We start from the raw sequence: 17,324 nt of genomic DNA on the forward strand, positions 1-17,324 counted from the left end.
AGACATCTGGTGATTTAAGAACTGGAATGGTAAGGATGAAAGCACCAGGTTATGACGGAAATACATATCAAATAAGTAATGGAGAAAATGGAATTCCTTGTAAGAAGCTTAAAGAGAGCAAGTGTTTTTACAATATGAAATATGTGGACCATTACATGTATGTGAGTTTTATATTTTAAGTTTACTAAATATGCATATAAAAATATTTGTAAATAGAACTCCAGAAGTCCTATTACCTAAATATGTCCTATGGCTAATATTTTCATTAGGCAAAGAATTACCTCCTAATTTATATTTTGAAAATTCAAATCTTCATAATAACAGATATTTTAAGAGAAATAGAGCATTTCTTAAAGTGGTAGTTATAGGTGCTCTACATCAAAGTAAATGTCCAGAGCATTCTACTGGACAAAGAAGGACCTATTTTTATTATAATAACTTGCAGATCTGATAGTTGAGAAGTTCTTAAGTTGCAGGATGACTCATATCACCTGGACCAAGGCATATAAATATTTATTTCTTTAGTATGAAATGTTTAGATTTTTCAAGGTAAAAGATAATTTCCCCAAGGTTGAAATGACATTTGAGAAAGGAAAAAAATTATAACTTATGTGAAATTTAGATACAACTCCTGGGTAGAACTTTAAAGTGGTTCTTAAAATCACTTGCAACTCTAGTGAAGGGTAATTCAGAAACAACTCACTAATTTTTCCTCTTGAGAAAATTAAAATTGTGTACTAAAAATGGTTTCAGAGGAGGGACAGGAAGGAACAAATTAAGTGGAATCATACACGTTAATATCTCATAAGGTAGAAGGTTCAATAGGAATCTTAACAGAAAAATTTCTGAAACATTAAATCAGACTTCTTTAGAAATACTTTTATTTTTTTAAGATTTTATTTATTTATTAATGAGAGACACCCGGGGGGGGGGTGGACAGAGACACAGGCAGAGGGAGAAGCAGGCTCCATGCAGGGAGCCTGACGTGGGACTCGATTCCGGGTCTCTAGGATCTCACCCTGGGCTGCAGGCGGCGCTAAACCGCTGGGCCACCGGGGCTGCCCTAGAAATACTTTTAATGAATTCCTGGAAAATAGACATGGTTATTTATTGACTTCAAACTGATTGACAGAGAGTTTGGACTGAAAATTTAAAACATAATCTTATTTAATTTATGGATTTGGAATATTATAAAAAAATTTTTATTTGACAGAAATACAGCAGCTACTTCCAATATATTTGATTCTTAGCAAAGAAGTTAAGACTATTTGAGTTTCAATTGGAAACTTAGTGTTAGGAAATTTTGATTAACAGAAAAAGTTTGGGTAGGTCTCATCCCAAATTGCTTCAGTATTTTAACTTCCTGTTATTTAACTATGGAAGCCCATGTCTAATTATGGAGACATTTTTCCCATTGCAGCCATCTAAGTATTTTATAAAAATTCTCATGAGCAATAAAGATCTATAGGAAAATGAAAAATATTAAAACTGATGGATCCCTACTTTGAAATAATATAAACATTTACCTCTGAAGAATAAAAATATAGAGGTATGTGTTCTCCAAAGCCAGGACACAAAACCAATAGATATCTTTTTAAATTAATGGATAAGTTTTCTATGATGTTACCACTTGGAAAGATTCCAGTACTATATTGTCATGCCTGTCTTATGAGATCATGGAAGCATAGTACTTCTTTTTGTACCTTTTCTCTCACAGGAGTCCAGGGTAAGCTCAGTTCATTCTGGAATAAGATTTGTCTATAGGACCTCCATATCTCTACTGGCCCCCATGATCACCCTCAAACACTCACAGCCTCACTACCACTAGCTGTCTTGAGACACCAGAACTAAATACATTATACTTTTATCTCTATTTGTCAATAAACACAAGGAGCCTCAGACTCCCGAGTCCTTGTTTATAACCTAATAATGACCATCTGGATATTCATATCTCCCATTTTGTTTCCAATTCCTATGACCCACCAACTCGTGAAACACTTCCATAGATCCTCCAGAACACACAGTCCATCATCCCTTATCACTTCAGCCTCTGAATATTCCTTTCAATTTCTTGAAATCTGAATCTCCCTTGATGACACTCCCTAGTCTTCTCAAGTGGTGCCTGTTTCTTTTTCCTCCCATTACATTTATATCCCTGGGCATGCCCCTTCCCTCTAGCTTTTAAAAATGAATCTCATGTCTTCACACTGTACCACCAGTTACCCTCCTTGTTGCAATCATCTTCCAATTCTTTACTTCTCTGAGAATAATTCTTTGTTCTCTATTGATACTTCTAACATTAAATTTCTCTCTTCAGTCTTGATAACTTGTCCAACCTCCTAGCCTAACTTTCGCATGTCCTTCAAGTCTTTGCACAAATATTTCTTTCATAGTGAGGCCTTCCCTGATCATACTATTTAAAATTGCAGCTATGGGGTGCCTGGATGGTTCAGTCAGTAGAGTATGTGACTTTTGATCTCAGGTTATGAGTTCAAGCCCTACATTGGGCATGGAGCCTACTTAAAAAAATTGCAGCTACTAACAACCTTAGTATGCCCTATCACTTCCCTTGTTATTTTCTACTTCACAGCATCTGTTGCCTTCCAATATACAATAAAATTTATGTATTTTGTTCATTTTTCTCTCACACTAGAAGGTATGTTCTGCTAGGGCAATGATAAACTTATGTTTTGTTTCTATGGTATCTTCAGTGCTTAGGATAGAACCTGGCACATCGTAGGCACTCAGTAAATAATTGTTGAATAATGAATAAATGCAAGTGTAGTTCAATATTAAGAGATTTAATAAAATTTACCAATAGATCAAAAGGAAAAGTATCATATAATCTCCACAAATCTTTCTTGTTGTTGTTTTTTTGTTTTGTTTCTGTTATAAAATAGCACTTTTAATGTGAAGAACCATGAAAATGACAATAGCAAGCCTTTAATATGACCTATATACACTTTTAAACATTCTACCTGGACCACATCATTTAATTCCTATGAAAGTAGTTTTTGTTATTTATTATATATATATTTTTTATTGGAGTTCGATTTGCCAACATATAGTATAACACTCAGTGTCCCCCTCAGTGCCTGTCACCCAGCCACCCCATCCCCCCACCCACCTCCCCTTCTACAAATCTTAAAAGGGCATTTTATCAAATTCATCACCCATTCTTACTTAGAACTCTTAATAAAATCCGAATAGATGAATAGTTCCTTAACACACAACCCCAAAGTCAGCATCTGAATGAGTAGTCAAATGGGGAAGCCCCAGAAACATTCAAATTAAAGTGAGAGGAAATAATGACCAACACTTACTACTCTAATGTAATATGGTTCTAGATGTACAGACTGATGCACTTAAACAAGAAAAAAATAGGAGGTAAAACTGTCATTATCTAAGGGAAGAGTATTCCAGGTAGAATGAGAAGCAAGGTATCAGGAAATAACCTGACACATTAAAGAATCATAAAGAAGGCCAGGATGGCTAGAACATAATGAACAAGGAAGAGAATGTGGTGTCAGATGAAACTGAAAAGTAGGTAGTTGTCAGATCATATAAGGCCTCATAGGTCAAGATACAGAGTTTGGATTTTTGTTCTAAGTGCTGTAGGAAGCCATTGAAGGTTCTGAACAAAGAAATGATGTGATGTGATTTACTTTTTATTTATTTTTTATTTTTTTTTAATTTATTTTTTATTGGTGTTCAATTTACTAACATACAGAATAACCCCCAGTGCCTGTCACCCATTCACTCCCACCCCCCGCCCTCCTCCCCTTCTACCACCCCTAGTTCGTTTCCCAGAGTTAGCAGTCTTTACGTTCTGTCTCCCTTTCTGATATTGCCCACACATTTCTTCTCCCTTCCCTTATATTCCCTTTCACTATTATTTATATTCCCCAAATGAATGAGAACATATAATGTTTGTCCTTCTCCGACTGGCTTACTTCACTCAGCATAATACCCTCCAGTTCCATCCACGTTGAAGCAAATGGTGGGTATTTGTCATTTCTAATAGCTGAGTAATATTCCATTGTATACATAAACCACATCTTCTTTATCCATTCATCTTTCGTTGGACACCGAGGCTCCTTCCACAGTTTGGCTATCGTGGCCATTGCTGCTATAAACATCGGGGTGCAGGTGTCCCGGCATTTCATTGCATTTGTATCTTTGGGGTAAATCCCCAACAGTGCAATTGCTGGGTCGTAGGGCAGGTATATTTTTAACTGTTTGAGGAAAGAAGCTTTTGCACAGCAAAGGATACAGTCAACAAAACTCAAAGACAACCTACAGAATGGGAGAAGATATTTGCAAATGACATATCAGATAAAGGGCTAGTTTCCAAGATCTATAAAGAACTTATTAAACTCAACACCAAAGAAACAAACAATCCAATCATGAAATGGGCAAAAGACATGAACAGAAATCTCACAGAGGAAGACATAGACATGGCCAACATGCACATGAGAAAATGCTCTGCATCACTTGCCATCAGGGAAATACAAATCAAAATCACAATGAGATACCACCTCACACCAGTGAGAATGGGGAAAATTAACAAGGCAGGAAACAACAAATGTTGGAGAGGATGCGGAGAAAAGGGAACCCTCATACACTGTTGGTGGGAATGTGAACTGGTGCAGCCACTCTGGAAAACTGTGTGGAGGTTCCTCAAACAGTTAAAAATATACCTGATTTACTTTTTAAAATGATCTCTCTGAAGACAGTGGAAAGGCTTCAAGGAAGCAACTGTTGAAGGAAGGAGGAGAGAGAGAAAGGAATCATAAAGGTCCAGGTGAGAGATGATGGTGGTTTGGAACATGATAATGGAGTGGTAATGGAAAATTAGATGAATTTAGAATATATTTTGAAAGTAGAGCCAAGAAGACTTGCAGATAGTATAAAGGAAAAAAGGAATGAGGTATGATTTACGTTTTTAGTTTGTGCAGTGAATGCTCTTGCCATTTCCTGAGATGACAAAGATCAATGAAAAAGAGGTCTGGGGAAGACAATTAAGGGCTCTGTTTTGGACATGTTAGGCTTGAGTTGCCTGCTAAAGTGAGAGATGTCAAGTAAGCAGATGGTTACATGAATCCGAAGTTTCAGGGAGAGACCAAGACTAGTGAAATAGTATTTAAAGTCATGGGACTGGATGGAAAGAGAATAGAGAAAAAATAAATAGATTCTTTTCAGAGACCTAGAGAACTTCAGGCAGGAGAGAAAAAAACAGTGCCTTGGGGCCAAGGAGATAAGGAATGCCCAGTGATTCTGGAGAAAAACCCGGAGAGTCTCCCTGAATCAATAATAGAGGAAGTGTGCCGGGGGAAAGCGTTGCACAAACTGTGGGCGGATCTCAGTAAAGGCCTGGGGAAAAGCCGGTGGGTCAGGCGGGGGCTCTGGATGGAGGGGTCTGTGCCCTGCTGCCTTCAGGAGCCGAGGCCCTGGGAGCGCGATTCCAGCAGCACAGGCCCCAGATCCCAGAGCACCCAGCAGACAAAGTCCATGATCCTGCACTCGCCCTGGGACAGGCGGAGGCGGGGAGGGCACAGGACAGTGAGGACTCTCCTGCCGCGGGGCGCCCCCAAGCTGTGCAGATCAGTGCCCCCTGCCGGCTGGGGAGCATCCAGGCCAGTGCAGACTGGGAGACTGTGGTAGTTACTGCGGGAGTTGATTCCAGAGCTGGAGAGCTGGCCGCTGCCAGTGTTGTTGTCCCTCCTTCTGTCACCCTGTGCCTGGGAGAGGCAGGGCCGCCAGGGAACAGAGGCCTCTGGGGGTAAACAGCTCCCACTGAGCCCGGCACCCGGCAGGAGGTGGGGCAGCTCCCTCAGGTGCACACACCAGAGAATCAGCACAGCAGGCCCCTCCCCGAGAAGATCAGCTGAAAGGACAGGAGAAGAGCGAGTTTTTGACCAAGCAGCGCTGGAAAGCTTCAAGGGAAGTCTAGAGATTTACAGTATATAGAACTAAAGGGTACCCCTCCTATTTTTTTCTTTTCTTCCTTTTTCCAGTACAACTCGTTTTTATATCAGACTGTAAATTTCCATTTTTTTCTCTTTCCCCACCTTAACAACAATATTTTACCACCTCTTCATTTTTAAGATTCTTCCTTTTTGACTTTCATATTTCTACAATTACAGGTCCTAGATATATTTTCCACTTCTATATTCCCTTCAACATACTCAACTTAATTTGGGGAGATATACAACATATGTTTTTTTTGTTTGGCTTTGTGTATTTTGTTTTCTCTGCCTCATTTTGTTCTACAATGGCGTAAATTAATACCTTCTAAAACATGACCAGCATGCATCCAGAACCAAGTGGTATACCATGCTGGTTCATTCTGTGAGATTCCTCCTTCCCATTCTGCCCCCCCTCTTTTATCTAATTTATGTTTTGGTGGTCAATGGTGGGGCCTTCTACAAGTATTTCTGTTTAATATATTTGGGTCTGAGCATCTTCTGACATACAGAACTTAGTAACTCAGAACCAAAGGATCACCCTCTAGAACTCCTCAGTTAGACTACATTATGCCTCTACTACAACTTCGTCACCACCACCATCTCCCAGCCCCTGCCCATTTTTTTTTCTTCTCCTTTTTTTCCTCTTCTTCTTTGGGATGCTTGGCCTTTTATTTTTTACTAATTTGTTTTAAAATTTGTTTTTCACTTTACTGGTCCTTTTGTTTTATATCGTTCTGATCTTTGTTTTCAATTTCTGGTCTCTGACCTTGTCAGAATCATCTAGGGTGAAATTTATTTAGGTTGTGGTTGATATTCTTCACTCAGCCTGCTCATACAGCCACTCTGCACTGAGCAAAATGACTAGAAAGAAGAACTCACCACAAAAGAAAGAATCAGAAACAGTAGTCTCTGCACAGAGTTACAAAATTTGGATTACAATTTGATGTCAGAAAGCCAATTCAGAAGCACAATTAGAAAGCTACTAGTGGCTCTGGATAAAAGCATACAGGATTCAAGAGACTCATGACTGCAATATTTAGATCTAATCAGGCCGGAATAAAAACTCAATTAAGTGAGATGCAATCCAAACTGGAGGTTCTAACGATGAGGGTTAATGAGGTAGAAAAGAGTGAGTGACATAGAAGACAAGTTGATGGCAAGGAAGGAAGCTGAGGAAAAAAAGAGAAAAACATTTGAAAGACCATGAGGAAAGGTTAAGGGAAATAAATGACAGCCTCAGAAGGAAAAAATCTACGTTTAATTGGGGTTCCAGAAAACGCCTGGAAAGACAGAGGGCCAGAAAGCATATTTGAACAAATCATAACTGAGAACATCCCTAATCTGGAGAGGGAAACAGGCACTCAGATCCAGGAGATAGAGAGGTCCCCCCCAAAAATCAATAAACACCATTCAACACCTTGACATTTAATAGTGAAACTTGCAAATTCCAAAGATAAAGAGAAAATCCTTAAAGCAGCAAGAGACAAGAGATCCCTAACTTATATGGAGAGAACTATTAGATTAACAGAAGACCTCTCCACAGAGACCTGGCAGGCCAGAAAGGGCTGGCAGGATATACTCAGGGTCCTAAATGAGAAGAACATGCAGCCAAGAATACTTTATCCAGCAAGGCTCTTATTCAGAATAGAAGGAGAAATCAAGAGCTTCCAAGATAGGCAGAAACTGAAAGAATATGTGACCACCAAACCAGCTCTGCAAGAAATATTAAGGGGGACCCTGTAAAAGAAAGCGGAAGCCCAAAGAAATAATCCACAAAAACAGGGACTGAATAGGTATTACGATGAAACTAAATTCATACCTTTCAATAATAACTCTGAACATTAATGGGCTAAATGACCATCAAAAGACACAGGGTTTCATACTGGATAAAAAAGCAAGACCCATCTATTTGCTGTCTACAAGAGACTCATCTTAGACCTAAGGACACCTCCAGCCTGAAAATGAAAGGGTAGAGAACCACTTATCATTCCAATAATCCTCAAAAGAAAGCTGGGGTAGCAATCCTCATATCAGATAAATTAAAGGTTATCACAAAGACTGTAGTAAGAGATGAAGAGGGACACTATATCATACTCAAAGGGTCTATCTAACAAGAAGACCTAACAATCATGAATATTTATGCCCCTAATGTGGGAGCTGCCAAGTATATCAATCAATTAATAACCAAAGTAAAGACATACTTAGATAATAATACACTAATACTGGGGGACTTCAACACGGCACTTTCTGCAAATAACAGAAATTCAAAGCACAACATCTCCAAAGAAAAAAGAGCTTTAAATGATACATTGGACCAGATGGATTTCACAGATATATACAGAACTTCGCATCCGAATGCAACTGAGTATACATTTTTCTTAAGTGCACATGGAACTTTCCCCAGAATAGACCACATACTGGGTCACAAATCAGGTCTCAATCAATACCAAAAGACTGGGATTGTCCCCTGCATATTTTCAGACCATAATGCTTTGAAACTTGAACTCAATCACAAGAAGAAATTTGGAAGAAACTCAAACACGTGGAGGTTAAAGAGCATCCTGCTAAAAGATGAACGGGTCAACCAGGAAATTAGAGAAGAATTAAAAAGATTCATGGAAACTAATGAAAATGAAGATACAACTGTTCCAAATCTTTGGGATACAACAAAAGCAGTCCTAAGCGGAAAATACATTGCAATACAAGCATCCCTTAAAAAACTGGAAAAAACTTCAAATACATAAGCTAACCTTGCACCTAAAGGAACTGGAGAAAGAACAGCAAATAAAACCTTCACCAAGCAGAAGAAGAGCTTTAATAATGATTCAAGCAGAATTCAATGAAATAAAGACCAGAAGAACTGTAGAACAGATCAACAAATCCTGGAGCTGGTTCTCTGAAAGAATTAATAAGATAGATAAACCATTAGCAAGCCTTATTAAAAACAAAATAGAAAAGTCTCTAATTAATAAAATCATGAATGAAAAAGGAGATATCACAACCAATACCAAGGAAATACAATTTAAAAACATATTATGAGCAGCTATACACCAATAAATTAGGCAATCTAGAAGAAATGGATGCATTTCTGGAAAACCATAAACTACCAAAACTGGAACAGGAAGAAATAGAAAACCTGAACAGGCCAATAACCAAGGAGGAAATTGAATCATTCATCAAAAACTTCCCAAGACACAAAAGTCCAGGGCCAGAGGGCTTCCCAGGAGAATTCTATCAAACGTTTAAAGAAGAAACAGTACCTATTCTACTAAAGCTGTTCAGAAAGATAGAAAGGGATGGAATACTTCCAAACTCCTTCTATGAGGCTAGCATCACCTTAATTCCAAAACCAGACAAAGACCCCACCAAAAAGGAGAATTATAGATCAATATCCCTGATGAACACAGATGCAAAAATTCTCAACAAGATACTAGCCAATAGGATCCAACAATACATGAAGAAGACTATTCACCATGACCAAGTGGGATTTATCCCCAGGATGCAAGTCTAGTTCAACACTCAAAAAGCAATCAACGTGATCATATCAACAAAAGAAAAAACAAGAACCCTATGATCCTCTCAATAGACGCAGAGAAATCATTTGACAAAATATAGCATCCATTCCCGATCAAAACTCTTCAGAGTGTAGGGATAGAGGGAACATTCCTCAGCATTTTAAAAGCCATCTATGAAAAGCCCACAGCAAATATCATTCTCAATGGGGTAACACTGGGAGCCTTTCCCCTAAGATCAGGAACACGACAGGGATGTCCATTCTCACCACTGCTATTCACTATGGTACTAGGAGTCCTAGCCTCCGCAATCAGACAACAAAAAGAAATAAAAGGCATTCAAATTGGCAAAGAAGAAGTCAAACTCTCCCTCTTTGCAGATTACATGATACTGTACATAGAAAACCCAAATACTCCACCCCAAGATTGCTAGAACTCATATAGCAATTTGGCAGTGTGGCAGAGTACAAAGTCAATGCCCAGAAATCAGACACATTTCTATACACTAACAATGAGACCAAAGAAAGAGAAATTAGGGAATCAATCCCATTTACAATTGCACCCAAAATCATAAGATACGTAGGAATAAACCTAACCAAAGAGGTAAAGGATCTATACCCTAAAAACTACAGAACATTTCTGAAAGAAATTGAGGAAGATACAAAGAGATGGAAAAATATCCATGCTCATGGATTGGAAGAATTAATATTGTGTAAATGTCATAGCTACTCAGAGCAATTTATATATTCAATGCAATCCCTGCCAAAATACCATAGACTTTCTTCAGAGAGTTGGAACAAACCATCTTACGATTTGTGTGGAATCAGAAAAGATCCCAAATAGCCAGGGGAATATTGAAAAATAAAACCAGAGCTGGGGGCATCACAATGCTGGATTTGAAGTTGTACTACAAAGCTGTGATCATCAAGACAGTGTGGTACTGGCACAAAAACAGACCCCTAGATCAATGGAACAGAATAGAGACCCCAGAAATGGGCCCTCAACTCTATGAGCAACTAATATTCGACAAAGCAGGAAAGACTATCCACTGGAAAAAGGACAGTCTCTTCAAAAAATGGTGCTGTGAAAATTGGGCAGCCACGTGCAGAAGAATGAAACTAGACCATTCTCTTACACCAGACACAAAGATAAGCCCAAAATGGATGAAAGATCTAAATGTAAGACAAGAATGCATCAAAATCCTAGAGGAGAACACAGGCAACACCCTTTTTGAACTTGGCCACAGCAACTTCTTGCAAGATACATCTATGAAGACAAGGGAAACAAAAGCAAAAATGAACTATTGGGACTTAATCAAGATAAAAAGCTTCTGCACAGCAAAAGAAACAGTCAACAAAACGAAAAGACAACCTACTGAATGGGAGAAGATATTTGCAAATGACCTATCAGATAAAGGGCTAGTATCCAAGATCTATAAAGAACTTATTAAACTCAACAGCAAAGAAACAAACAATCCAATCATGAAATGGGCAAAAGACATGAACAGAAATTTCACCAAAGAAGACATACACATGACCAACAAGCACATGAGAAAATGTTCTGAATCACTTGCCATCAGGGAACTACAAATCAAAACCACAATGAGATACCACCTCACACCAGTGAGAATGGTGAAAATTAACAAGATGGGAAGCAACAAATGTTGGAGAGGATGTAGAGAAAGGGGAACCCTCTTGCACTGTTGGTGGGAATGTGAACTGGTACAGCCACTCTGGAAAACTGTGTGGAGCTTCCTCAAAGAGTTAAAAATAGATCTACCTTCTGACCCAGCAATTGCACTACTGGGGAGTTACCCCAAAGATACAGACGCAGTGAAAGACCGAGACACCTGTGCCCCAATGTTCATAGCAGCAATGTCCACAATAGCCAAACTGTGGAAGGAGCCTCAGTGTCCATCGAAAGATGAATGGATAAAGAAGATGTGGTCTATGCATACAATGGAAAATTACTCAGCCATTAGAAACGACGAATACCCACCATTTGCTTCAACATAGATGGAACTGGAGGGTATTATGCTGAGTGAAGTAAGTCAATCAGGAAAGGACAAGCATTATATGGTTTCATTCATTTGGGGAATATAAAAAATAGTGAAAGGGTTTAAAGGGAAAGGAGAGAAAATAAGTGGGAAACATCAGAGATGGTGACAGAACATGAGAGACTCCTAACTCTGGGAAACGAACTAGGGGTAGTGGAAGGGGAGTGGGGTTGAGGGATGGGTGACTGGGTAACGGGCAGTGAGGGATGCACTTGATGAGATGAGCACTGGGTGTTATACTATGTTTTGGCAAATCAAACTCCAATAAAAAATATACAAAAAAAGAAAAAGAAAAAAAAAACAGGTGAGGGGAGTCATTAATGTACAGAAAAAAACATGTTTTAAGAAGGAGGAAGTAATCAAAAGGGTAAACTACTGCTGGGTGGTCATCCTCATATCATCAAACTCTCTTTTCCTAATTTTGTGGAAGACAACTATTGGTTTTTAGGATTGTGCCTCTTATTTTAGGATTTAGAGCATCTCTGGCCCCTAAGTACTAAATTTCAATAACACCTTATAACCAAAAATTTCAATAACACCTTATAACCAAAAATGCTGCCATCCATTTCTAAAAGTTTTCTGGGGGCCCATACCATGACTACTTTTTTCCTATTTGTTCATTCACTCTAATGACATGCAGTAGGCACTCAATAAATATTACATAAGCAAATGAAGGAATCTTTGTCTGAAAATCATTCTTAATTCTCTTTTATCCTACAAAATACCACTAAATACTGCCTCCTCCTCAACAACCATCTCTTCTGTCTCCTCTCCTTCATTGTTAAACTTCCTCAAAGAATGATCTACATTTGCTGCCTCTTCTTCCTCACTTCCTATTCCCTTCTCAGCTTTTTTTTTTTTTTTCCTTCTCAGCTTTCTTCAATCTGGTGTTGGCACACACTACACCACTGAAGTTGCTGTCTTCCAAAGGTCGCCAAAGATTTAACTGATGAATCTAAAAATTCCTTCTGCACTTTAATTCTGGTTTACTCCTATATAGCAGTAGATACTGTTACAGCTTTCCCCCATCTATGAATATCTTTCTCAGTTCCTCTTCCTTATCCATCCTTCAAATGTTGGCATTTTCTTAGGGTCAATCTGTCAATCTGTTAATCTGTTTGCATAGATTCAGAAGTTTCTGCCAGTTCTGGTTCAAGGATTCTGGACCATATGATTCAGATATTTTGATGAAGCCTCCTTAAAATGGCATCATTTTACATAAATGTAAAATTACTAATTTTTTTTTAACCAAGTAATATGGGTAAGACACCTTTCACTCTTATTTCACACCTGACACTAAACCCATCTCAAATTCTCCCCCCATCTCTCTCTCTCTCCCCCATATGTATTCTGCATCTATCTCTCATTATGGGAGACTTGTATTTTCAACTCTACTAATTTTGGTACTATTTAAAAATTTAAATACATCTAATGTTCATAATCACAAATATATTAAATCCATACAATTAGATTTGCTTTTAAGGAAGTATTTATCCCCTACCATCATTATGAAAGACTGTTATGATATTAACTATAAATGTACATATATTACTGAGAACTATTAGAAATTGAAATGAAGGTTTACTGTGCTGCCTTGAGCTGGTAATAAGGAATTGTATTACAGCTCAAATATCCTTCTCTGTGACCACAGTCTGATATGTAACCAATCAAATAAGGTTAGCATAACCAGAAAGCCTACAAAAAATGTGTGAATTTATATGGAAAAAGATAATACATTCCATTATCAAGCAGCCAAATCTATTTATTAATTAAAAGTAAATGAATATGACTGATTTAACCTTAAGAGGGAAATCAGGACCTGAGAAGTAGACCACTCAAGAAACAAGTGAATTCTCAGAAGATAGGGAGACACTTTGCTCAGAATGACTGATAGCCGTTTCTAAGATGAGAATGTGTGATAAACATGTGACTCCTGGTTGTGTCTGCCAGATAGTGACTGACTCCTATCCCATCCCTGACTCTCATCGCATTTTCAGTGAGATTTAGAGATGGAGCAAGGCTCATATCCCAGTGAAGAGATGATGATGAAAAAGAAACAGGCTTAGTTTCTTGTTTTATAGGTCACATCAGAAACTCCCCTTATCAATACAGATGCATTAAAGCAGAAGAACCAAAATATGTATCCATTGCAGCTTAAGAGAGCATCAAACTACATGCAGGACGCTTTTCCCCTCCTCTAGAACAAACTATGGGTCATTTTGGCAGAATATCAATAATCGTATGCCCATTTACTTTTGAATTTTAGAGATAATCTGCTGTTCATCATGCAAGGGTGAAAATGGGAATCCATTGATCTACTTCTCCACTGCACCCATCCCCCTTCCTACCACAAATAATCCTATAGGGAAGACAGGCTATCTTCCTACATACTTTGATACCTAAAGTTCCTTTTCCTACAGCCCCCAACTGGCACCCAAGAGGTCAGTACTTTGGTCAGCCCTATATCTCAGGGGTAGGCAGGTTCCTATTTTTTCCCACCTTGTTTCTATGACAGATTTTTTGCTTCCCCCATCATCATTGTTTTATCTCTATAGCCATGACACAGTCTCAACCTCACTTCACTGATCCACATCCTTTTGGTTTTCAGTACCCGGCTTGGAACTGGAGTGAGAATTTCCAATGCCTCTGTTTGAACTCTGTCTCTGAATATTGACCCCATCCCAAGGGGTATGTATTCTGTCCTCAGTCCATTTCTGCTAGTCTCCTAGTGTTCCTCTCAACACCTTGTCCTCTCCTAACATACAGGTGTTACCTAAAATCAGTTCTACTTCATTCTAAGCCCAATGCAAAGCCAGCACTCAGTGGTAATATATTCTAATCTCCCAGAGAGCAAATACCAATTCTGAAAATCAACATCTCCCGTCCCTGTATTTGATTTCCACATAGATTTATATTTCTAACAGCCTACTGGGTGCCTCCAACAAGATTTCTTGCAGGCAGTTCAAACTCAATATAACCAAAACTTAGTGTTTTTTCTCTTAGTACTTTGCTTTCTTTTGCACTTTATCTTAGCCAAAAGGCCAAGAAGCAATTGTCTTCTTTTGCATTCCATACCTGTATCCCCATACCACAAACAAAACCACTCTTTGTTTACTCTTATTCCAGAAGCAATAGATGGTAAGTATTTTTTAAAAAGGAAGGAAAATTCAGATGAGCAAAAAGAAATAGAAACCACCTCTAAGACTACCATCTAGAGACAAACCACTAACATTCCCATATCTTGATTGATGTCATCACCATTTACCCAGTCACCCAAGCTGGAACTCTTGACTCCTGTTTCTCCCTTACATATCTCATTTGACAACTTTTTAAATCCTATCAATAGTATCTCTGAAATGTCTACTTTGCTCTCTATCACCAATGCCACACTCCAGGCTCCTACCTTTCTTACTGCATTAGTGCAATTGTTTACCAGCTAGTTTTCCTACCACCAATCTCCCTAACTCACACTCATCTCCTACCATCATCTCTGCCAAATTCTCCACCATAATCTGCCACTAGAGTTGTTCTGAAATACACATCTAATTGTTTAACTCACCTGCTTTAGGAAATTTTGCAACTCTAATGCCAAATTTTATGGTGTCTTAGTCTGCTGGGGCTGCCATAACAAATACTACAGACTGGAATTCTGAGCATGCCAAATATGCCAGCATAGTTGGTTTCTGGTGAGAGCTCTCTTCTCAACTTTCAGAAAGCTGCCTTCTTGCCGTGAGTAAGCAGAACAAGCTCTCTGGCATCTTTGTAGAAAGGCACTAATATCAAGTGGGCCCCATCCTTGTGACCTCATCTAAACCTAATTACCTCTCAAAGGTTCCATCTCCAAATACCATTACAACAGGGGTTACAGCTTCAACATATGAACTTTGGGGGGGACAAAATTCGATCCACAGCTTTCAAGGGCTTTTATGACTAGCTCTAAGCTTATTCCATTTTATTTTTTGTTGCTCCATGCCAGTACCTTCTGGGGTTCCAGAACATCACAAATAGCTCTCAAAACACATCATATACTTTCAACAGCAGCAGCTTTTCCATCCTGGCAAAATAGTATGTACTTCAAATGTCCAGGCCAAACGCCACCTTGTATTGTGACATCTGCTTGGATTACTTCTTTGCATCACATCATTTTATACGCACTTCTGTCAAATTCAAATTGTTTGGATTCAAATCATAATTCTGCTTGATTCTAAGTGTGTGAACTTAAGCAAGTCATTTGACTTTTGTGCTTCAGCAACCTCCTCCATAAAATGAAAACAATAGCACCTGTTTTATAGGGTTGATGTGGGGATTAATGATTTACTATCTGCAAAGCTCTCAGAGAAATGCCTGGCACATAATCAGCATTATATAAATTATTTGCTAGTATTATTATTATATCATTTTAAGTGAAAGCAATCAGGATAAAAACCTTTATTCATAGACTGTAAATTTAGGGAAATGGCTCTGTTTTGGCACTCCAGTGACCCTGCACTATCCACATTGGCCACATAGGCCACATAGGCCACATAGGCAGGTCTCAACTGCAATCTGCCCCAAGTCCTGGCAGAACATCCTGTGATCCTCCTGGAACATGGGGAGATATACAATCTTGTGAGGAGTTGCCTCAAGGCTGTTTCTTTTCTGTGTTTCTACCCTGTAGGAGGCTCCCTATCTTGTAGGAGGCTACCATGAGGCGGTTTCTCACCCTACTCCCTGGTTCCAATAAGGCATAAGGGTTTTCTACCTCCCTCCTCTTGGGTACAGATGCAGGCTATGAAACAGTTTAGCTACAGTCTAGAGTTGGCTCTTCAGCAACAGACTGCCCTACTGCTCATGTCACCTGTCATCTTGTATTTTTAGTTTGATGTTGTCCTGTGGGGCAAGAGGACATGGGGACCTGACACCATGCTGATCTTGCTTGTTCTGCCTGTGTAAGTAAAACCTATATCTATTTGGGCTCACTGTTTCCTTATTGGATGGATCTATGGAAGTCTGTGCTGCTGCTTATAGACTGCTTGATCTCTTGATAGCAAGTAAGCTCCTTGTGAGAAAGAGAAACCTATCTATTTTATTCAACACTGTATACCAAGTATCTGGCCTATAGTAAGTGCTCAATAAGTATGTGTTGAATTAAAAAGTAGAGCAAACAATGGTAAATATGTATTTGAGGATATATAGTCAAGGATATATATCAAACCCATTATAACGGGATTCTTGTGGGGAGGGTTGGAAAGTATAGAGAACAAAAGAGACAATAAAAATAATAAATTAAAATAAAGTAAAATAGAACAATACAGGGGCATTATACTCATGAAATGTAAGGAAAAACATACATGTTATCCAGGAGGGAAAAAGCCCTCTAGCTCTTATTATTCTTCCATTAATTTATGAGTATTTGATACCTTATTTACCTAACAGTAATACAAGGAGAAAAGGCTAGATAAGCATCTTTTAAACCATGTTCCAAAGAGCCCCAGTTTTTCTCCTAGGAGCTGCTTCATGAGTGAGAGTACCCTTTTAACCAAGGCAGTGGTACTTTTATGTATTTTATACGTTGGGCTTTCTCATAAAATTTTGTTTGAAGAAAATGGTTGGCAGCTAAAAACAAAACAAACCTGCAAACCACTGACCTAGCTGTAGCTCTAAAATTAATGTACAGCATGATGATTATAGTTACCAATACCATATTGAATACTGGGAATCTGCTGAGAGAGTAGATTTCAAGTGCTCTCAACACACACACACACACACACACACAATGGTAAGTGTGTGAGGAGAGGATACATTAAT

At 38.6% G+C, this 17,324-nt stretch overlaps 2 protein-coding genes across 8 annotated transcripts in view; one reads left to right on the forward strand and one right to left on the reverse strand.

Moving 5' to 3' along the window:
* DNAAF6 (dynein axonemal assembly factor 6) overlaps positions 1-17,324 on the reverse strand; it is a 42,365-nt gene that overhangs the window by 6,536 nt on the left and 18,505 nt on the right. The gene's annotated exons all lie outside the window — the stretch shown is intronic.
* The window catches only part of NUP62CL (nucleoporin 62 C-terminal like), a 94,178-nt gene continuing 93,114 nt past the window's right edge, over positions 16,261-17,324 (forward strand). For 2 of the 4 annotated variants that reach the window (XM_072818241.1, XM_072818236.1), the window contains exon 1: positions 16,262-16,465. Coding sequence is in view for 2 of the 4 variants with exons in the window: in XM_072818236.1 (XP_072674337.1) it covers positions 16,440-16,465 (26 nt within the window). In the remaining 2 variants the exon portion in view is untranslated. Of the gene's footprint in view, positions 16,466-17,324 lie in introns of all 4 variants that reach the window. The other 2 variants (XM_072818240.1, XM_072818238.1) reach the window with 2 other exon arrangements.

Source organism: Canis lupus, chromosome X (genome assembly GCF_048164855.1).
Source record: "Canis lupus baileyi chromosome X, mCanLup2.hap1, whole genome shotgun sequence".
In the NCBI taxonomy this organism is placed as follows: domain Eukaryota; kingdom Metazoa; phylum Chordata; class Mammalia; order Carnivora; family Canidae; genus Canis; species Canis lupus.